The sequence below is a fragment of the Sylvia atricapilla genome, chromosome 5, assembly GCF_009819655.1.
Source record: "Sylvia atricapilla isolate bSylAtr1 chromosome 5, bSylAtr1.pri, whole genome shotgun sequence".
NCBI classification, from domain to species: Eukaryota; Metazoa; Chordata; class Aves; order Passeriformes; family Sylviidae; genus Sylvia; species Sylvia atricapilla.
Window position 1 is genome coordinate 14,027,496 of NC_089144.1, and position 23,694 is coordinate 14,051,189.

Consider the following 23,694-nt stretch of genomic DNA (forward strand, 5'->3'; position numbering starts at 1 on the left):
CGAAAAAACCTAAAAAAACCCTAAACCAAAACCAAACAAAAACAACACCTACTGGGTACTAAAGCACAGAAAGGAGAAAGAACCAAAGCCTTTGATAGTTTAAGTATACATGCAGGTTGATACGATATTAAATAATACACTGCCTGAGAAATGCAGACTGCGAAATTGCCTCTCTGTGGATAAATTGATGCTTTAACACAATGCTTAGTTAGCACTTTGGCAGAGACAAGCTATCAGAAAGTAACTCTCAATATACACCTAACTAAATATCCTACATATATTTTTCCCTTGGGTAAATGCAGTGGTGCTTAGTGCTCCCTGCAAAAGGTAGATTACCTTATTTTTAGAGTGGAGTGCATGTGTTCAGACAGCTCCATTCAGTAGATGGATTACTTTATTTTTATAGTGCAGAGTATGCATTCAGACAACTCCATTCAATAGATGGATTTGATATTCTGACCAGGGCTTGCCTTTCTTCAAATACATTTCAAAGGTGTTATACTTATTTGCAAGCCCTCTTAGGACTCCCTAAAGGGAGATCAAACAATGCAGTTGCTTGGCATAAGGAAGAAAGGATTTGGGTGTGATCATTGTGCCAAAAGCTATTAAGTCAAGGTAAAAAATAAAAGCTGGCAAATGCATTGTAACTGAAGTTTTCCTTTCTACCAGTAGCTTTAGTTCTTGAATCAACTTCTTTTTTTTTTGTTTTTCTTTTTCAGAAACACATGGATACAGATTCTCAGCTACTGTAAATAAGGATGCAGAAACAGAAAACACAACACTGAGTAGAAGCAAAAGAGTACTGTATAACAACCAAGGCAATGGGTAATCTTTATCATTAAATTCTGAAAGAAGGTTTGTGAATTTACAGGAAGGACAGCTAACAATAGTACCATAGCACTACATGAATACCCAGCTTACTCTTAGGAAAAACAGGAGGAAGTAGTGACACATATCAAGAGACCTATAATGAATGCTGTTAGAATGAACAGTGCAAGAGTAAAAACAGAAAGATGAAGGGGAAATCTATTAATTCTAAAGATGCATTTATTCGATGGGATTTGATGCATTTTATTTAGGGGATGTGGAGGAAGAAGGCAATTCAAATAATCTATCAGGTTGTCAGCAAAACATCCAAAGTTATGAACACAGAACAACCATCAGTTAAAGTGAAGTGTGAAGATGGATTCAATAAATGTAGACTGGATAATGACTAACCAGGAAACTACACTAGTAAAGTGAATGTGGGATTAAGGCATTACAACTGAAACTTGTAAATCATCAGTTTTAAGCACCATTTCAGTACTTTTAGTAGTTTATACTAATGACTTAAAATCTAAAAGACCTGAAAAATCTGAAAGACCTGTGGAGAGAATAACGCCAAAGACATGAGTAGTAGAAATGGGATTATATTTAAGTGAACATTCTCTTAGAAGGTGAACCTTCCGACAGTTTAAAAAATCAGAAGTAGAAAGGGCCAGATGTACTTCAGTATTAGTGTCATTGCACGACTACTGATATTGAAAGATGATGCTCGTACCACAAGCAGTGCTGGTGAGTACATCTACAGCGATTATACAAAAAACCCCAAACAAACAAGCAAACAGAGAGGAAAAAAGAGTTCAACATACATCACATCAGCAGCAGACAATCATACAGCCAGAAATACAAGGGGTATGGAAGCAGGCAGAGCCTGACCCCATTAGCTGAGACACAGCTTTGGGCAACTGCAGCTCACTGCAGCTCATCTTGCACAGGAACATTTCACTGATCCGGTCTGATGAACTGGAAACTCAGAAGTCAAACAGTTCATCTTGACCAAAGCATCTGCACTGAACACTTAGGTAAACACCCCAAATATCCTGAAACCCATTCCAGTACCATGAACTCCAGAAGTTATAAAAAATACTGGTTTTGCAACTACACCCAGCCATATTAAGGGGTTTGGGACAGGAAAAGGGGATCTGTTAGCGTGATTTTTTTTCCTGAGATTAACAAAATTGTAAGATAAGTGTCTGAATTTTGATTTTATTTTAATTTTTAATTTGCTTTTGAAAAGGTTTGTTGAAAAATATGTAAGAAATTATAATTCACAAGTTTTTTAAAACTCTTTCCCATTGTGGCAGAGCATTATCCCTATATTTATCCCTATTTGTATCATAAATGGGTTTTCTATTTTATCTGTTCTGGGACTCTTGGTATAGCCACCACAAGCATAATTTCCAGAGGCCTGAATATGAAATTATTGAGACCAATCATCCTCTCAATGACACTTATTTTTGCAATGAGTTCCTGGCAATGGGTCTCTGATACAACTTCTTCGATCTAAATTAAGATTTTTATTTGAATATGCTGAAGTGGCATAATTTAAAAGCAACCCCTTTCTTCCTTTTGAGAAACTAAACATCCCTATTCCTAAGGAGTGTTCACTATAAATTAGTTCTTTCAGAAACATGATGCTAATGTCCAGCAATCAATATTAAGTGAATTAATGGGCACCATGTAATCATCAGGGATGAAACAGCCTCTGGAACTGGAAAACTGAATTTTCTCTCAAATATATAAAGACAGAGATTTTCAGATGTGGTGTTTCTGTCTACCCTGAATATACAGAAATTTTCCTTTGAGGGATTTAGACATAAATATCAGCAGAAACCTGAATCTTCTCGTTGTGACCTACAGTATTCCTTAATTGATATATAAAAGCATACATTGACTATTATAATATGAGGGTAATGTACAGGTAAAGTGATAAATCTTCTTAAAGCACTCCCACACCAATGTCAGATTTAAAGCTGCCCAGAATGTAACTTTTTCTAAAATATGAATATTGCTAGAGGGAACTTCTAACTCTGTGCTGTCTTAGAAAGATTGTTCAAGTTTTGTTTCAATATTTAATGAGTTCTCTATGATATTTCAAAAGAATTACTAGAAAGCAACCATTATAGAAGTACTCTTTTATGGGTGACATGAAAGGGATAGTTAAATCAAGAGTTAACCAGGGCTTCTAAGACAAGTCAACTAATGCATTTATCATTTACTTTACAAACATTTTCTTGCAAATGAAGAAGGTTCTTTTCTTTTCTCTTTGAAAATAGGATTTTAGCACATTTTTTCATTCATCAAAGCAAAAGGTTCCTGATACTTTTCAAGAACCCTTATACTGTGAAAAAAAGAAATTAGTACTTGATTTTTTTTCCTGAGAAAAATCTCCCTATTCTTATCTCTTTATTATTATGTAATTTAAAAAAAAAATCTGGCAGGTAAATTAAAAAAAATCTATCTTCCTAGATATTATCTAGGGCTCCATTTGGAAGTAACAGAATAGAAGTAGCTAATGCAGGAATGAATCATCTTTTTATGGATTTTAGATTAGTTAAACCCAGATTCTAGCTCTTCTTCTGTCCTTCATGGGGAAATGTATCTGAGATCAAAAGAGGCTTTGTCAGACCAGGTCTCAAAAACAAACCCAAAAGCAAAACAAAACAAACCCCACAGTAGGAGAGAAGTCCTTCAAAAGCTGCCACATGATGAAAACAGACTTCTGATAATTCAAATCCCATTACTAATTTACAAAGAGGAAGCAAATCCAAACTCTTGAAGTGCACTTGAGGAATGATTTCTGATGCATTGCTCAGGGTCTGAGAGATCAATTGTGAGGTTTTTATTTTGAAGGAAGCAATTTCCCCACCCATTTTTGTGGGTGCATAATTTTCTAATACTGTTAGCCACAAACACTCCTTTAAAAACAGAAGAGATTTTTTTTTTTTCTAAATAAAGAACTCAGTCATATCGAAAAACCCCACGGTCTTATATTTGTCTTATTCTTTTAAGTGCTACACAAAAATAAGAAATAACTAACACATAAAAATGCACACAACTGCACTAGCTATAAACCTGAATAAATTTATGTAAACTAGCTATTTAAAAAGAGCACGAAGAAGTTTGACTTGTATACTGTATGGAATTTTAATTCTCTGATTATCATTAATTTATGTAGTTCTAAGAAGCTGATGGTGTTTCAGCAAAATGCATTATGAAAATTTATTCAAGGAATGGTATCAGTAAATGATTAGAAGAGAAAATTCCAAAAGTTAAATATTTCTAAACTGACTAGATGTGACATAAAAATCCCAAATCCAGGATAGAAGGTAAAAGGCTTTCTTCTCTATAGAAGATATATAAATCTGTATTTGGAGAATCCTTCACACAGCATTTTGCACCACAGAAAGCCTCTCTGCCATTGCTATAAGGAGTGGATGAATCTTTAGCCTTTCAGAGCTTTGTGATAAGTTACCCTAAAGGGACCCACTAGGATGACCCCATGTAACACTTTGGGTAGCTAAAAAACCAAACCAAACCCCCAAAAACAGTGTTTCCCAGTTTTCAAGACACAAGAAATCAAAAAGTTAATAAAAACATGTTATCTCCTATATGAAGAATCTACTTTTTTTTAGGAATTAGGCAAACAAGCAAACCACTCACAACTCATCTGGCCAATTCACTTCCCCCCCTCTCCATTTTTTTATTTTATATAAGAATTCTGCTCTAACTTTGAACTTTGTCAGCTCTATCAGCTGACAAAGGCTGATAACCAGCACACAGAAGTTAAGGTTTACAGGACATAGAACATGCCTTTATTGTCTCTGATTTATTTTCTCTCTGCTTCCAAAACATGCAAAGAAGTTGTCAGAGACTGAACTAAAGGAGCTACTTGCTGGATTATATGCAATCAATATACGTTATATTATATTATTATATTTTATTATATTATTCAATTTAGTCAATATATGCTGGGCTATTTTTCATATACTCCTTAGCATTTTGGATCCATTTATTATATGCTTCTGTATATTTACGCATTATGTATTTTATCCCACTTCTATACTGTTGCTTCAAATAATCCAAGAAACTCCAAGAAGTTACCAGTCTCTGAGAAATAGTCCCATTTTGACATTGCCCTCCTCCTTTCTCAGCTTCAACAGAACAAGCCCACTCCACAGTGAAAGAATAATTGCAAACACCCTAAAATAAACATTGTAAAAAGCATAAAAAACTATTTTATCATATCCAAAATGAAGAAACAAAATTTTGCTAAACACGTACCAAAACACTTGATAAAGCAAGCAATAATAATGAAAGATGAGATACTGGAAAATCATAAGGAAACTCGTTTCCTTACCATTTCCAGATTGTGCATGTTCCCCACATATCACAGAAAAGAAAAAGGGTGGGAAGGGTGACGGGAAAGAAAGAAGCACACTCTTCTACAATAATAACTGTGATTTTATATCCCCAGCAAATGTGGTCCATATCTTGGATAAAAAGCCTGTTATTGGAGTCAAACAGCTTTTAGCTGCTGGAGCGTGTAACTCATTCTGAACACATCAGGCTGGTTCAAACAGGGGGAAATGCTAACTTCTATATCAGTAATTTGCAGTAATATAAAGCTGTTGCTAAATCAATGTCTCATCTGGAAAATAAACTTTTCCATTTCACCTTTCACTTAAGCTAGTGGCAAGAGGCTATTATCCTGTGACTTTCTAGCAGACCAGCAGGATCTCAGACACCCATGTACAGCAAACACTGTCTAAAAGACCAGACACTATTTGCTAAGCTTGTCCTAAAAAAACCCACAAAACAATAAAATAGAAACAAACAAACAAAAACCCCAAACGAACAACCAAACTACAGTGCACAGAGGTTCTTTTGCTGGTGACCAAGATTTTTACTACAGTCAGTCTTGCAACTTGTCAGCCTGGCAATCCCCAGGTAACTCCAGATCCAATTTTTGGAGATAATCTGGATGCGTTCTGCAATACCATAATTCTTAACCAAGTATTTAATTCCTGTAGTGCAAATATTTAATCTAAGAAAAGATGCTACTTAATATCAGATAACTGTTGATTTCATGAGATAAGGGACAACCACTATTACTTTAAAGATAAAACAAAGATGGGCTGTGACTCCTCAAGATCATGGAGCTTGATGAGGACAGCCATAATTGAGATTCACATTTCTCAAGGACTACTAGAAACAGTTTAAAAAAAATCAGACATACAATTCAATAAGATGTGAAATAAATCTGTAATAAATCATTCATTTTTCCATTTTTTTCCTTTTTTGAAAACCATTTTTCAGAACCCAGGGAACAAACTAAAATCAGCAAAATTACATACAGAGAGTGGATAAGAGAAAAAAACCTTATAGATTGAAATTATAGATGAAATTATAAATATGCCACAAATAGGCACTCTTACATACAACTTAATCAAATGCCTTGTCTTTAAGTTAAGAATTACAATTTTTTTTTAACTTATTATCTAAAAACAAAAGCCTGACAGATTCCAGCAAGAGCTTCAATTCATTACGCTTGACAACATTGTAAAAACAAAGTGATATACACAACATCTTTGTTCACTGGCAAACACATTTGCACATGTATCTGGGTAAACTCTATTTCATTCTCAAACATCATACCATTTTCTCTGCATGTGAGAAAAAAGCATTTTATCATTCCAGATACAAACCCTATGATTAAAATCAAGTCAACAACCATCTACATTTGTTGACCTAACAATACATGTTGCAACTATCCAGACTATATGTCAAAAAATGGTTTTCACATTGCAGTAAAATTTGCAAAACAGAAATATTTTCCTGGTTAAGTAATACACATTTCTCATGCTGGTGAGAAGTGCAGGAATTGAAAATTAAGATCAATAAAGAATTAATTAAGCAGGGACCCTATTTCTGGGCTGATTTTTTCTAGATATAGCACAGGCATGAAATCTCATTTATTCACTGTCCATGCTGTTACATTCAAGCAAGAACCAATGAAATCTCCAGGACACAATGCTTTCTCACATAAAGTTAAGAATAGGAAATAATTTGATTTCCCTGTCATTTTACTATCAAAAGGCTCAAAGAACTTAACACAGTGTGTAATTTTAACACTAATTTAGGTTTAATTTTATTTTTCCTGTAATTTTACCTAATAATGTGATTATCTTAAAGTTCTCATAATATTTATATTTCCATATCTTCATAGGAAAAGCAGCTAATATATAAAAATATTTGGGTTTTTTAGTTATTATTTAGATGCTTCAGGTGAAATACTAGTCCACATAAAATCACTACACTAATTCTAAAAAGCTAAAGAAAATTTGAGGTAATTAAGGATTTGTATTTGAGGATTGTATTTGAGCATACAATGAGTAATCTCACTGTATCTACATCTTCAGGTTTTATTAAAATATCAGATTTAGTATTACATTGAGGTTGAAAACATGTTAAGATCAAAAATTACCCTGACCTGCAATTACTGCTGAACAAAATCCTGTCAAAATGAAAACTCAGACCAAGCCAGATACTTTGTAAGAAGGGAAAGCGACTTGTCACTTGACCAGAAAACTAAAAAAATCAGTAAAGATATGCCTGATATCTTACAGGATATGTAACTATCTGAGAGCTTTAGTAAACCTTTGCAAAATCAACGGTATTTGCTATTTGTGATGCTGTCCAAGGAGCTGAGCACTTCTATTTGGATTCAACTAAACGACAATGAAGCAATGTAAAAAGTATGTATTTGGTATGTCCAGGCTGACTGCTGAAACTTCAGTCAGATTCATAGTCAAATGTTGATTCCTGAGATTTATATTTCAAATAAAGCAAAATAACAGCCCAAACAACTAAGTCTCCTCTCATCCCCAGAAGAAAAATTCTTAGGAAATACTAAATAAAACATCTCCTGGAACCACGTTCCCAGATCAGTAGCCCTTATATCGCACCCTTCTTACATAATTTAGTTTCTGCTATCTCACAAAGGCTTTTTAACTGTGCAGGAGGCTCATATAATCCCACTTGGTGATTTCTGACAAGGAATGTAAGTACTGTTTTTCCATAAAGAACCATAGGAATACAGCAGTTACTACAGAATCATGCAATCATAGAATGGTTCGGGTTGGAAGGGACATTATAGATGGTTTAGTTGCAACCCCCTGACATGGGCAGGGACTCCTTACCTGCAAACATCTGTAACAGGCAGTGCTGCTACAAAAACCTCCTTCCATCCTGCTGCATGCATGCAAAAGAGAACATAGCAACTGGACTTAGCACCTCTTTGGACCTACAAAGCTAAACAGCAAAACCTCAGGCTTCTCTGGAAATGAGTTCACATGGTAAACCATGAGTGCTTGAATTGAAAGGCTCTAAGGGTGTAATCCCTTTTTGCCATGCTCAATCTCTTTGTCTTTGCTAAGCCCTATCTGTTTTGGGGTTTTTTTTAATTATTTTAAAGATTTTGTTATCTTTCCTTCAACTCTGGACAGTCTGTCTCTTGCCATACCCATCATGATGAGCTACACCAAGGCGCTCTTGATTTTCAGCTGCCATCTGAGAAGGCCAAGGTCTAGATTTTTTTTCTCCCCTCTCTCCTACTCTCTTCCTAGTCAGCAACTATCTATTGGTTTTCCACAACAATAAAGTAAGGTGCTGACCTAAATGGGCCTGAGTGATTTCAAATACTATGGAAAATAAATGGATACCAAGGACATAGGGCCTTACACAGGAGCAGGCCAAAAGGTTGAAAATTGTAAATAGCTTACCATGAAATACATCTACAGACTGAACAGCTTTACAGATAATTGTTTTGAAGAGTGGTGTGTCTAACTGCAAAAACCAAAATAATTTAAACAAATAACTTGTAAGCTGAAAGCCAACTTGTAATGAGATGTGTGACCTTATTAGGAGTAACCAATCTTATCATGGTGATTAATGAAAAAGGCCTGATCTAATTTTATAACAGATGCTTAAGCTAAATGTTTTTGTTGAAAAATTGAACATTTACTTGAAGGAGGCCTGAGAGACTGCAATGGCAAGGGCAGATAATGGTCTCAATGAAATGTCCTGGGTGAAACTGAAGTCCTAAGAAATAGATCCTTCAAGCACAAATGTACTTTAACACATACATAGCTTATTCCATTTAATTCAGCTACCCCAGAATTCAGTGCAAATCCATGTAAACATATCTACCAGGTAACGTTCAGGGTCTTGTCTCAATAGATTTTTCCACTGAAAATTATCCTTATAAGATAAAAATTATCAATATTTCTACAGAAAAGGGCAGATTTTAATATTCTTTTCAAATGACTAATATTTCTTTTCAAATTTATATATTATGCAAAATACTCAATTACTAAAGAAATTTGAAAAAACCAACATGAAACCAGAGGACATTCCAGGGGGAAATGACACTCTGAAGATGACAGGATGCCAAGGCTGCAGGACGCATATTATCTTAAGCAGAAGTATGGCAAAAGTTCATTATTATCCAACAGGGATATGAAAAATTGTTGGAGATGCAATTTGAGAAAATAGAAAAATCCAGTATGCAATAAAGTGAGTCTGCAGTAACAAATAAACAGTAGTCATATCCTTAAATTATATTCTGTATGTTGTTACAGCCCTTCAAGACTACAAAATTGGGATATATCCACAAAAAGCCACTAAGTTATTCAAATCTACATATAACTACATAATATTTTTTCTAGTCTTTTCTTTTTGTCATCTGTCTTCCTCATTTCAAAACTAAAATTGAACATACTGTTTGTGAAGGTGATACTGCTTTCAAAATAGTAAGAACTACAATGCTCAATGATATGATAATGCACATGCTAAAATTACAGTATTGGAGATATATTTCAATCCATTAATCTACTCGTGATTTTACATGTCATTTCTTGGTAATCAACCATAATAAATTTATCAATATGGATATCCCAATAGTATCCAGATTTATTACCTTATTATGGTTAGTATTTTTCAGAATAAAATACTTTGAATCTTAACATTTATGTCCTGTCCACCTAAAACTTAAACACTTTATTTCACTTTCTTCTGAAAGAATCAAATCAATGAAGTATTTTTAGAGTATTTATTTATAAGGATTCATCATGTAAGTATTTTAAAGTGCAATAACACAGGGATATAATTTTTAACCAGTAGAGGTTTAAAAAAATCGTAAGTTTTAGCTAAGCTGCCATGAACTCAGCAAAATTCACAGCTGTGGTATTACAGGCTGAAAATACAAAACATTCTGAAATATGAGGACCAATTATTAAAAAATTAGTTTTACAAAACCAAATTTATTTTGCAGTATTGCGAAGCTGAAAACTAGATTTCTTTCTAGGGAGAAATCTTTCATAACTCTGTTGATAATAAGCCTATTAAACCTCTTGGATATTAAAACCAAGACATAACAACAAGACAGTTCTAAAAATTTAATGAGTAGAGGGATGGTTCCATATAAAATATTTCACACTGCCCAAGTGAAAAAAAAATTGACAGTCAACAGATATTTTATTTCAGTTCCTCATAATCTGTGTGGGTTGAGTAAAGAATAAACAAAATCATTATTCAAATACATTATTTTTGTGTCATAGAAGATGTCTCTGTATGCATCAGGCACTTGGTCTTGGTGATATCTGTTAATTATTTTCTGCTGTTTATATTATATCCCTGGCTTAAATCACCTTTAAGTCCTCATCTTCAAGGACTTGCACGAGTCCTTAAATTGCTTGGCTCGCCCACTTTCAGCCCAGACGACACCATCAGAGCTGGAGGCAGAGGTTGCCTGCACAGTTACATTTGCTCCTCTGCAGCTTTGCAGAGGGTCACAGGAGGTGTCAGCTCAGAGCAGAGCTGGCAGCCTGTGTCAGACTAGAGAAAAAAGGAAAAGGGGGTACGGCCATACTCTCCTCTCCTTCCTCTTTCCTCATTTAGATATCAGCACACTGAACTGAAAAGAACAACCGGGAACAAAATAAGGCAAACTTGTTTGAGTAGAGGAGAAAAAAAGAATTGATAGGCTCTCAGGAATATTCCAAAGCTCTTGAACTTCGATTTAAAGTAGGTTTTAAGGTCCTTAATCTTTAATAGTTTTCACAAAATTTGATATTTTCCTGTTAGATATAAATTACTTCAAGCAATTTAGCACGTTCTTCCTGGTAGTCAACTTAGATCATCATATCTACTTGTTTAACAAACTAAAACATACCTTAAACATTTATTGATGGAAGTTAAAATTGTCTTATATTTTTAGTATGTTAAAAAATGAAGATATACGGATACTTGGAGTCCTGCTTAGCAGTCCGTATTGCAGAAATAGAAAGGCTACCATTAGCTATTTTTACCATAAGAACATTGCCAATCTCACTGTAGAGCCAACTTTTCCCTCTTGGTACAAAAGGGTTCAATACCAAATTGCTGTTCCAAGCTGTGCATAGGAGAGAAAATACAGCAAAAGAAATGGAAAGGGATCTGAGAAGCAGCAGCAATCATCAGTTCTCCAGAATAGGTTTTGGCAGTATGTAGAGCGCAAACATTTATTACTCAGTCAAGCAGCCTAAGAGACACTGGAATCTCAGGACCTGCTATAAAGTCCAAGATAATTCTGGATGCACACCAAATTGCCGGTCAAGGAATCTGCAGAGAGAGGCAGCTACACCGAATGCTAATGATAATCACCATTCCTTTATTAGAAAAGTATTTTTCACACAAAAAGGCTTTGTAACAAACCATGCAAATTAATGTTAGACAGTTTGGGAAAAGAAAGTAAATAGGTACACAAATGTTACAGTTCTGGTTTCTTTATCTCTGCTGAGATCAGGATGAAAGACAGAAAACACAGATTTGAGTTCGGACTTGGATGCTTATTATTTCTTACCTATGTAGTCTCATGAGGCGTGAGCTCTAAAGAGCAAGTTGGAGAAACAAGGTAAAATGGAGTGCTTCTAACCCTTTCCAAGGCTATTTAAGTGATAATTACCCAATAACAATGTGACACCTATATTATTTATACTTTTGACCCAGTAATGACCACCCAAGGCCTGCAATGCAGACGTTTTTCACCCAGTTACAGAAAATCACCCAAACCCATGAAGAAGAAGAAAGAAGGTGGTGAAGAAGAAGGACTTAGACAATGCCTTAAATCCTCCATCTTGGCTCACACACATTACTCTATACTAAAATCTTAAATCCAAGTTTTTCACCCTGTGAGATCACACAATACTATTCAAACTACACACCCACAACCCCCGTGCCATCACTTAACCTCAGAAGCCTGTTCCAAGGCCTCAAGTCAAATGTGGTTCTTTCCTGAGGGTCAGCACCCCTCAGCTCAGAAAGCCAGAGATTTTTCAGCCTCCAGGGTTCCAACACGCAAATGCCTTGGCGTCTTTCTGTTTACACTCCAGAGCTTTCAAAATCAACAGGAAGGAAAATTCCTTCATTGTATTGTATTCTAATTTGTTGAAGGCACACCAGAAAGACCAACTTTACCAGGTAACACAACTTTGGCTTCTGGAATGGCTTTTCACACCTCAGTGATACTAAAAATGGCCATGCCTAAGGCCTGTATTGTTCTATTGAAAAGCCAAATTCAGTATTTTTTAAGTTGGCCTCTTTTTTGAAAAAAGCATGAACAACAACAGCAAAAAAAAAGAAATAAATTAACCATTTCCTCAACTTAAACAGAAAAAAGTAATTCTTGAAAGAGTTTATTCCATTTAAAAAGAAGTCAGGGTTAACACACTAAAATGTGATTTGCTTTTGTGGAACATGGTTTTCATGGGGAATTGGTTGTCAGTACAAGACCCTGACATAGTTATATTTTACCAATATAGGGTTTTTTTGTAATCAAATATATCTTCAAATATTTATTCAATAAAGGTGAAGTATGCTGGAAGAAAGATTTTTTTTTTTTAAGATACCAATTACAAGGTAAATTTCTGTATCTGATAAATAGGAACCTAGAAGATCAAAAGAGAACTATTCAGTGAATTTCTGTTATGAAGTACAAATGGTAACCATGAAGTTTGGGATTATCTGGAAGCATGATTAAAACTGAAACAGAGAAAACTAGGATGTGTGCATGGGTGCTGATACACTTTGTTAATATGCTTACTCATAAAAAGAAAGTTGGCAGTAGAAATGAAAATATTATTTCTGCCAAAATTAGATCTATAGAAAAAATAATACAAAACCAAACTATTTGGAAGTAAAAATAGCACCTGGGGAGAGAAGAACACTGCAACAATATGAAGAAAATTTCTTTCCAAAGGATCATGAAGTAAACCCTAGAACATCTTTTCATCCCTGTAACAAATTACTGTATAGGAGAAAAGGCTTCACCGAGATAAAGAGAAAATTCCTATCATGAGTTGTGACTGTTTGCTTGAATATGGTATTTAATTTCCCCAGGTTAAATTATTAGAATAGATAGAAAATATTTAAAATGTAGCTTTAAGCTGTAAAAGTACTTAAACTGATAGCTGAGAAAGCTCTTCAACACAAAATAACAGAGAGAAATGCAAAAATTAGTATCTGTTTTTTCCAACTCAAGATAAATAGCCAAGCCTTGTACACTAGTCCAATTATTTTGGGCATAATTTATTCTATTATATAGCTTCCTTCAAATGTTTCCAAAAAAACCCCCTTATTTTTTAAAGATTTTTTTAAAAAATAATCAATATTCCAGGAAAGGTTCTGAGTGCTAAGTATAAAGAATCTCATTATGCTGTCTTTCAGTCAATTCTCACACTAAAACATACAAATAAATAAAATCAATCACGTTCATTGTAAATAGCTATCCCTTGATTCATTTCAAATAAAGATTTCTCAGTTCAGAGGTACAATATTTCTGAGCACTCATTTTCAGTACAAATTTGTCTTTAGGCAACTGTATGTCTATGAAAGCCTAAGGTATTTAGGTTCCAAACTTTCTACTGGAAAAAAAATTCTGTTTTTATTTTGCAGAAACATCAGAAAATTCTATTCAGACAGCTTAAGACAATTCCAGTCTAGAAGAATATCTGAAATTATAACAGAAGTGTGTTTTATTTCAGATTTGCCACTATTCTTTTCCCATTAAAAACTTTATGTCACATTTAACAATTAGTTAGTCTTGCATAGACCTTCCAGGCCAAAATGGATTCTCAAATATTCAGCTAGAGAGTATGCTATTGTAGCATTTTTGTGATGAATCAACATTAGGCAGATTGCTTTAAATCTACATTGAGATCACACTAGACAGAAGTCATGGTCAAGTGATTGTACTGGACCATCCATCCAATTAAACTAATGATACTAATCCCAGTACCAAAATATAAATATCTCCTTGTGATGGAGGACACTGTTCAAGTTGTTTGGCCTTCTGGATTGTGACAGAAACATGCTTTTTCATCAAGTTAGAAAAGCTATTACTTTTTGCTGGTTATTCAGTTTAATTCAGGGAGCTCCAGTAATCTACTTGGGGCAAAAAATAAAACTGTAATTGTCAGAGCATAAAAAGCAATACTGACCCTAGAGTTCTTTACTTAAGCTTCTGCATTGGTATTTTCCTTCTAGGTTTAATATTGAATCAACCAGGCAGTACTTAGGGACTTAGCTGCAACTAACATTTGCTTTATAGTTACCCCAAGCCATATCCTTTGGTATTTAAAATAGGCTGACACTGAAATTCATTTAAAGGTCTACTTCACTCATTGCATGTTATCACAAATAACTCCCTGATTAAAATAATGGTGAATACAAAAAAAAAAATTTAAAAGTCAGAAGTAGTATTACATGCCATCTGCACAAGAAACACACAATACCTATTTCCAAATTTAAAGGTGTGAACACACACAAAATCAGAGACTTGAAGCCATCGTTTTTCAATCTCCAATGTAGTAAACCTGCACTATTCATTTATCCCTTACAATAAACCAGGAGAAAAATATATCAAGAGCACTAATCTTAAAATATGGTGAACTAATTAAAGTAATGGAAGTGTCTTGCCTGTCTGTAGCTGTTATTTAAACTAAATGAAAAAAAAAAACAAAAAAACACACAAATGTGTTATTGTCTTTAGGTATTTAAGGAATGCAGCTATATACACCAGAATATTTACACAACACTTTATCAATATCTGAATTCCTTAATAAATCTTATTTAATATCCACACATAAGACCTTCAATGAATAAATGATAACACACTTTTTCCTAGTTTATTTGAATTTGGTTGTTTTAGGGGTTTTTTTTAGAGAGGGAATATTGCCACTCTCACGGTTTCATTTCCCAGTATTTCTAAGGCTTTTATTCAAAGAATCACAGAAAGCACCAAGTTGGAAGGGACCTTAAAGATCATCTAGTTCCAATATCCCTGCCATGTGCTCGAACATTTTCCAGTACACTATTGTTTCCAAAGGGTATTTTTTTTCTTTTCAAGCTCTTAGCTTGAGATACACAAGATAAGCGGAAACTGTACAACTTTTTAAAAATTCATCAAGGAAACAATATTCTGGTCAAGACAAAAATCACTGTAGCATGTAACTCGAATTTTTTTAATTATTTCTAAAAGTTTTTATTGCCCTTGAGGTATATATGAGAGTTCTAGAATGTCAAAATAGTTTATTAATAACTGATTATTTACATATGTGATGCACCACCAGAAAGGGAAAAATTATGTCCACTGTCAAACTTGAGATCAAATAATATATAATAAACACAAGACTTTTAGGAGCAGAAAAAATTTGCCTGCCATGAAAGGAATGTATGAAGCAACAGTATTTATATTTCACTATTATTATGGTATATGAACCATCAAATTACCTATAACTCAATATTTATGCCTGGTTTGATGGCTTCAGAGCAGGGAAGCCCTTTTTTCTTTCTGGTTGCTGTCCAAATATATTGAAATTATGTTGTCATGTTCATGACACATTACTTTCAACCTGACACTTCAATCAGCTCTTCCATGCTAATCAAGTAGTGACATGGGGAAGCAGTATTACTGATTTAAAGGGAGTAAAGTAGGAGTAACCTCACAGAAAAAAAGCAAACTTGGTTTTTGTGCTTTGCCTAACAGCTGCACCAGGACAGACACATGCCTGATAGAGGAATCACTGCAGCAGATTGGGAGAGTGGATCTCAGACAGTGAGGGCATGTGGTGGTACCCACTGGAAAGATTAACCTCACTTTCCTTGTGCCAGGCATTTCCTCTTACTTCTGGCCTGCAGTTTCTATATTCTGCTTAGGGATAAGCAGGGTACAGTTTTAATGAGGATTTAGAAACAAGACTTCAGCTATTACTAATTGGAGATGTATGACTAATTCCCAGTGCATGTAGTAGAAAGAGGACCTGAGGGTCTGTTCTGTTTTCAGCTGTAGATTGATTTTATTTCAAAACCTAAATGGACCGCTTGAAACATGCTGAATTAAAAGCCTGATTTGGCTCTGTTTTATTGGGATTGCCCCCTCTCTTTAATCCTAAGAAACAGGCAAGTAAATAACTCCTTAGACTTTTTCCTGTCTCTTTACAGGTTTTGGTACAAAATCCAGGGAAAGAGAAAAATGAAAAAAAAAAAAGAAAAAGAAACAACTTTCATAATATTTCTTTCTACAATAAAATAACTCACAATATAATAGCCTGGATGTAGTAAATGGATATTTTTTAATGATGTATCGTGTATTCTTATGGCGAAATAAAAGGAACTACTTCACAAGAAGCTCATCACTGTATTTCAAACAAAGCAAGTCACTGTATATGTAGGAAGACAAAAATATATTATTTAGAGACCACACTAGATTTTAAGTAGGCTATGCACGATTACAGAATTACTAGATGAAACAGTTTCCCACTTTCAAAAATCTAAGTGGACAGAAATTCATTATTTGATTCAATTTTAAAGATCAAAAATAATCACAAGTAATAACGACAATAGAATTTAAACATAAACAGAAAACATTTTAATGGACAGCATATTGATTCTCTTAAAGGTCTCTTCAAACCCTAATGATTCTATGGTTAAGAGTCAAATTCCCAGTTTCATACAGAAAATAATTAATTAACATGACAAACTGTGATTGACAGATGAAAATCCAGATCACATGTGGCTCTAAGAGTAATTGTCCCTCTCCCCGAGAGACAATAACCTGCTGCTGTAAGTGGCAAGAGAAGTGAAAACCAATCTCAAGGAGGAATAGGCAAGTCAAATATCTAGTCATTGAAAACTGTGAGATCCAAAGAGCAATTCTTTGTTTCTCTTGACATCCTGCAAAGCACATACACTAAAGGAGAAAAAATGAAATCTGCTTGCCAGGGCATAATTCAGTCAAAAAAATTGGCTTCCAAGACATAAAACTTGTGAACTGTGTCTCATCCACTGTTTCTCAGAAGGATTTGTTGTAATACCTGTGCTGCAAATGCTTCCAAACAGACTGGGATTTAGACAAGGAATTGCAGATATTATTTTCATAAGTACAGCTGCTCCCTACTAGAGTGGACACTGAAACCTCTACCAAGAAATGACAGGTGAGGTCCTGTGAACAGGCAGAAAAATGACAACAGTGTTCAAGATACATTATCAATCTTTCTAGAGTCATAGAAATTGCTTGTAGATCATAATGTGAAAAGAACAACAGTAAATTCTACTTTTGGAAATCTGTTGATGAATGACTATGCCACAATTTCTCACTTTTGTTTCAGATGACGCATGAACTTTGAGACAATAAAATAGAACCTGGTGAACATTTTGCATTTATTGATATGAAATCTGTTACTTTTAGGTATTCTCAAGCTGTTATCTCTGAAAATTCCATCTGTAATGAAAAGTTGCCCGAACACACAACAACATGATTTTTCTGACACGGAATTACAGACTTCCTATTATTCTTCTAGGCTTCCTCTTCTCTGGTAATTAATATAAAAACCGGACCCAAAGAATCACAAACCATATATGTTGTACATGCATTTACCTCTGTCCATAACTGTACATTTCTTTCTGTTATTATAATTTCATTACATACTAAAGTTATACCTTTCCTGTGAAAATCATATTCTGTCTTCCTTTTCAGGTTTATGGTGTGTACAGTAACATTACATAGTATACATTTTTAAGGGATAAATGTCCTCAGGAATTCCATTTTAAATGTTAAATTCAACACAACAAGAAAAATTTTATGTAATGGCCTGTCACTTGTCTGTAATCCTGCAATTAAGGTGCACTTTAGCAGTTATGAAACCAGAATCCCAGAATAATCCTTTAGGTCTGTCAGTCAAGCTCACCATATAAGAATACGAGCTACAATGAATCTTTCCCCCATCATAGTGACATTTTCACTTTCATCCCTGTGCCATTTATGGAAGCTGCACACAACTGTGGCTATGAATTTTAAAAAGCTCAGGTCACACTAGGGTCTCTTTCCTCTTGATGAGACTTTAAGAGAGGAAAAAGACTGCATATTTTAAATTAGGACCTTAAATTTTTTAAAAAATTAAAAATAAAAATTGTATTTAATTTTTCTTCCTACCTTTTAAAAAAATATTCAGCCCCATTTGGATACTGAAATGTCTTTTTATTGTATAAATACTTTTGCTTGCTGATGAGCACAGGGACTTATTTCCATCTTGAAAGATAAATACTTAATTTTGAAATACAATTAAAGAATCCTCATCAGTATATGCATATATATATATTATTTTTGGCATAGTTGGAAAGACTTTATGTAAATTCTATATCAGTCTGCTACTGCAATTCTAGAAATGCACTGGATGTGCTACCAGCTCACACAGAATATTATTTCCCTAAATTGTACCAGCTTATGAGATACTTAAAAATGTTTTCAGAACTCATCACTGCCTGAGGCCAAACAGTGCATAAAGAAGAGCTGTCAAGAATTGTTTGTATTAAATGTGAACAGCACGGACAAAGAATGGATCAGAAAATCAGAATATGCAAGAGTTTTGTTTCACCTCCAGTTACATTTGTGAAACTCAAATCCAATCCCAATGGACCTCTTTAGTTGTGGCACCTTCCAATTCATTAAATGAATCATATCCCTAATATGCCACATCTCTGAGGTAGCACTGAAAGAAGTAAAAGCGACAATAACAGCAAACCTGTACTAAAAATGGAGACAAACATTGTTTTAAGAATGGGACACAAATACTGAGTTCAGTGTTAAAACACAAAATCACTTCTTTGTTTTCATGTACTTACAGCCTTCATAAATATCTGTTGGTATGTGGACTGCTGCATGTTGATAAGATGTTTGCCGTCGGAAAACAGGATCGTCTTCAAATACTGGTCTGATTCTCTGGCTGCCAGTTTCAGTTTCGTTCTTTTCAGGCTTTTTAAAGAAAAAAATGTAAAGGGAAAAATATTAAAAAGTGTGCTAAAAACACTGTCATTCATATTTTCTCTTTTTACATAAAAAAAACCCAACCAAACTAAAAATCCATATATTTTCTTTCATTTTTAACATTCTGCATTTGTATACAAACAATTAATTTCTCCAGGTCAATAAATATTTGTGTATAGTTTGCTTTCAATTTTGAGTTAACCAATGCAATTCTGTGAAACGAAGACCTGCAAATGAAAAGTAAGAGCCTAATGCTTTACACACCTAAATTTTATAACTGAATAGAATTCTTACACCCATAACAGAAGGCAAATTAGTTATCTTTTATTATGTGTAATAATTTCCACCAAATCTTAAATATTACTGTTTTTTTCCTCCAGATTATAATGCAAATCACAAATCTAAAAACTATACCACCCATATACATTGCATAAACAGATTTTTCAGAAACTGTGGTGTACATCCCGAGAATGCAAGGAATTTTAGCCTTCTTAGAATTTCTGACTGAATCAGGTTTTGCTCACTGATTTATTTTAAGCATGTCTCAGTGAAATCCCATGTACTGGCTACATCTGTCCAAGGGGAGCACTCAGGCGCTCACCACCACCTGTCTGTCTTGGGTTTCCCTCCACTCTCACCTGTCTGCACCCTGATGCACATTCTTGATTCCCTCCAATTCACTCAGTCAATTTGTTCTCGTTCTTAAACACTTTGAAAAGCAGAGAATTTTTCTAACTTAACTTCCAAACCTGCATGAAGTGTGGAACCAAGGAGGTAGTGAAGGCCAAAGAGAGGGTGGGAGTACTTTCACCTGTCTCAGCTGCAGCTGGAACCGGAGGCCCTTGTATTATTGCTTTAAGTCGACTGCCACTTAAAGCAATAATACAGCAACAATGATATTAAATGGTTACTCAGGCCAGCTATTGGAGGCAATTATAAGGATATTCTTCATACTATAGAGTCATCAGCTTTTGAAAATGTGCTATGCTTGATAAATAGTGCTGACAATGAAGTACCTGATGGTCAGTCAGGCATGTGTGTGCTGAGGCCATTCTGTTAATTATCCTCTATCAAAGCATAGACAGATAAATTTTAGCTTATCCACAATGCCATGTAAGGAAACTTCCTGTGTCTTCTCATCTGATTCATCTCAAGGTTGCAGAACAATGCCATTCTAAGTAAAGGTTCAAATGCTGCCTGAAGTAAGCAGCAGTCCTGGGTGGGTTTTAAAGTACTGTTTTCCTTTGGGAACACAAAGGGCAGAACTCATCTAACCAGTGACAGCCACCAATTTCAACAACCCAGCAGTGTTGTGCTCATCACTGCAGGCTGCCTTCATAGCGAATGAAGAGAAATGGGAATGTTTAGAGTGCAATTCATCTTATCCTAATTAGACACCTATTTTCCCATGACATGAATCACACTTTAGAAGTGCCTCCTACTTTTGATTGATTGTAGAAGTAAGCTCTAGTGCAAATCACCTAGATGTAGAAGTCAGCAATAAAGCTGTCTAGAATTAGGTGAGATGAATCTCACAAGTCTACTAAACTTCTGGAAGAAAAGAAGGAGGGTACTCTTTTTGACTATTTTTATGCAGCATAGTTACTATACCTTATGCTGGGAAGTTTAATTGGTAGCTTAGAATTTAACCCTATTTTGAGAATGAGCAAGAGTTTGGTAGGGGACACAGCCAGCACAGCTGACTCAAGATGATCAAAGAGCTATTCCTTTCTAATGATGTTCTAATCAGTATTACAAGCTCAGAAAAATGAAGAGAGAAGGGACATTCACCATTAAGGTGGTATTTGTGGGGCAACTGCTGTGTGTCCTAAGATCCTATTCCCAGGAAGTGTTTGGAGATTGCCTGCTGGTGGGAAGAATCAATCTTTTTTATTTACATTGCTTCAATGTTTGGATTTTCTTTATTAAACTGTCTTTATCTCAATCCATGAGGCTTTTATGGCCTTATTTTCTCACCTGTCCACTCCTGGAGGGTGGCAATACAGGACAATGTGATAGACAATTTTGTGGGAAACTGGCAGCCAGACAAGGCTCACAACCATTATATCTTACTTTGAAGGGTGCAGACTAAAGCCAGGATCAGTTAGAGTATTATGCACTGCATGATTTGAAATGACACAGCATTATGACAGATTCAGACAATGTAATTTGGTTCAATTTTTCAAAAGCTTTTGTTGTGGTTTTTTGGTTTTTTTTTTTTTTTTTTTTTTTTTTTTTTTTTTTTTTTTTTTTTTTTTTTTTCCTTCTGTATCATCCCACACTTTTTTTTTTATATGCCCAAAACTGGAATGCAAAAGATTATGCAAATTCTGGAGTTCTTTTCACAATTTATCTTTTAGGTTCATGTTGCTCAAAGTAATGACTTTGTCTAATTATGCAAATGAAATCCCAACAATCAATCATTCATGTGGCTAAATCTCCCTTCTGTTGCAAAGTAATTTGATCAAAAAAACATTCTAACACTCTTATTTCTAAAAATTAGTATGACTCCAACAACTCCAAACCCTCAAGGCTTTCACTGTACACTTCAGAAGGGACTTGAGGATCATCAGGCCACATAACCACACTAAAACACCAGAATAAGTGAATGTCAAAGATTTCTTTCAGCTAAATTTCCACAAGAAATATTTGGGAGGGAATGGATATGATAAAAGAGAAAGGGTGTGAACATAGAATCAAAGAATATCTCAAGTTGGAAGGGACTGACTAGTCAAAGTTCATCAAAGTTCAACTTCTGGCCCTACAAAAAAAATTCTAAAAATCATGAAATGTTCCATGCAGTCCATCCTAGCAGGTCATCCACAGAAGTTTTTGTATTACAATATATTTAAAGTTTTGCTTGAAATCCCTCAAGTATCACAACATAAACTGATCATGTTTCTTCTACTTGGTATTTCAACTTTATTCCAACTAATAAATGCAACTTTTCAGTCTTTCCATTCAGTCATTTACTATGAAAGAAGCTTCATGTCTATTGCATAAATCTGATTAAATTTTGTCAAAATTGAAAAGATTTAATTAATTTAGATCTGAACACCTTAAAATTAAAAAAAAAAAAAAAATATCTACTTCTCACATTTCTAATAGCACATAGACACACAGGTGTCCCTGAAAAAGACTGCGACTGAGTCTGTTGTTATTCCTACCAATATTCCATGATACCCAACCAAAAAATCTAAATCTAAATCTAAATCTAAAAACTCTTAATCTAAAACCTCTTCTCAACTTCATTAATGCAGGTCAGTGGATCTAAAACTACATAAATTAATGTAGATGCTTTCACAATGCTCTTATTGACCTTCATGGGAGTATTTTGTGATACTGAAACAACATACCAATGTGCCCAACACCCAAAGACAACAAATGACAAAACCCTTTAAAAATTTCAAAGTTACCTTCACACAGGAACAATTTTTTTTTTCCCTGAAAATCTTATGGTACATGAACTGCTTCTGTACACAACAGTTAAGTATCAGAACCATCAATGGCAAATTAGTGTTGAACTCACTTGGGCCACTCCCTCTTGACCAGCAAGACCAACAAAAGCTGTATCAGGCCTTACACATCCAAATTTATAGAATATTGGATCCTTCTACACAAAATAAATCTATTTGGTTTTAATTGGCAAATTTTGGAATTTCAAGTAAAATCTAAAAATAAAAATTTAAAAAAAAAAGGAATTATTAAAAAGGGAAATTTCAATGCTATTAATTATATTTTAATCTGGCATTTCTATGAAAAGCCTGACAGATTGTGGTGTTGGTACAGTTTTATATCAAGTTAAACTTTGTTTTCAGAAAAGTAGCAAAACACATATTTTGACACAAAGTGATCCAGAGTGTGAATATAATTAAAATCCAACTCCAACCAATTTCTCTCTCAAGTCAGGAGCTGAAATGCAATCAATACTGGCACAGGAAAATCCCACAGGAGATAGTAGCAGAAGCTTAATTTTCTATCTATTCAAACCTGGCCTTCTCTTATTGCATTACATTGTTACCTACCACTGACAGTCAGCAAAATAACTCACTCATTTTGCTGCAATGAATTTCCAGACCAATTTCTTCCTCCCTTGAGAGACAGATAAAATTCATTTCTCTTTTCAGTTCACATTTGTGCTATAAGATGCTTTTTTTTTCCTTTTCTTTTTTCTTTCTTTCTTCTTTTCTCTCTCTTTCTTTCTTTCTTTCTTTCTTTATAAATAAATAAAATTGGACTTTTTCATATGTCTACTGTTCACCATCAGGATAAAAGGAAATTGATATAGCAGCTAATACTCAAGAAATGAGGGGGGTTTTTTGCAGCTATTCTTTGTGATTATTTCTAAATTACTTTTGGCATCATCTCCATAAAACTGGAGGGTACCTTCTGCATCTTATTTATAAGCCAAATGCACTGCAGAAATAATGCAACTTCTCTCTAGAGGCTTTCTGAACATAAATTAATGTATTTACATGAGTTAACTGGAACCTTTATGCCAAGAAGTCAAG

The 23,694-nt window shown here is 34.4% G+C and overlaps 1 protein-coding gene across 3 annotated transcripts in view; it reads right to left on the bottom strand.

Annotated features, from left to right (window-relative positions):
- Positions 1–23,694, bottom strand: part of CACNA2D1 (calcium voltage-gated channel auxiliary subunit alpha2delta 1) — a 452,272-nt gene that overhangs the window by 217,721 nt on the left and 210,857 nt on the right. For all 3 annotated transcript variants that reach the window (XM_066318753.1, XM_066318754.1, XM_066318752.1), the window contains exon 6: positions 19,042–19,171. In XM_066318753.1, coding sequence (XP_066174850.1) covers positions 19,042–19,171 — 130 coding nt within the window. The remainder of the gene's footprint in view (positions 1–19,041; positions 19,172–23,694) is intronic.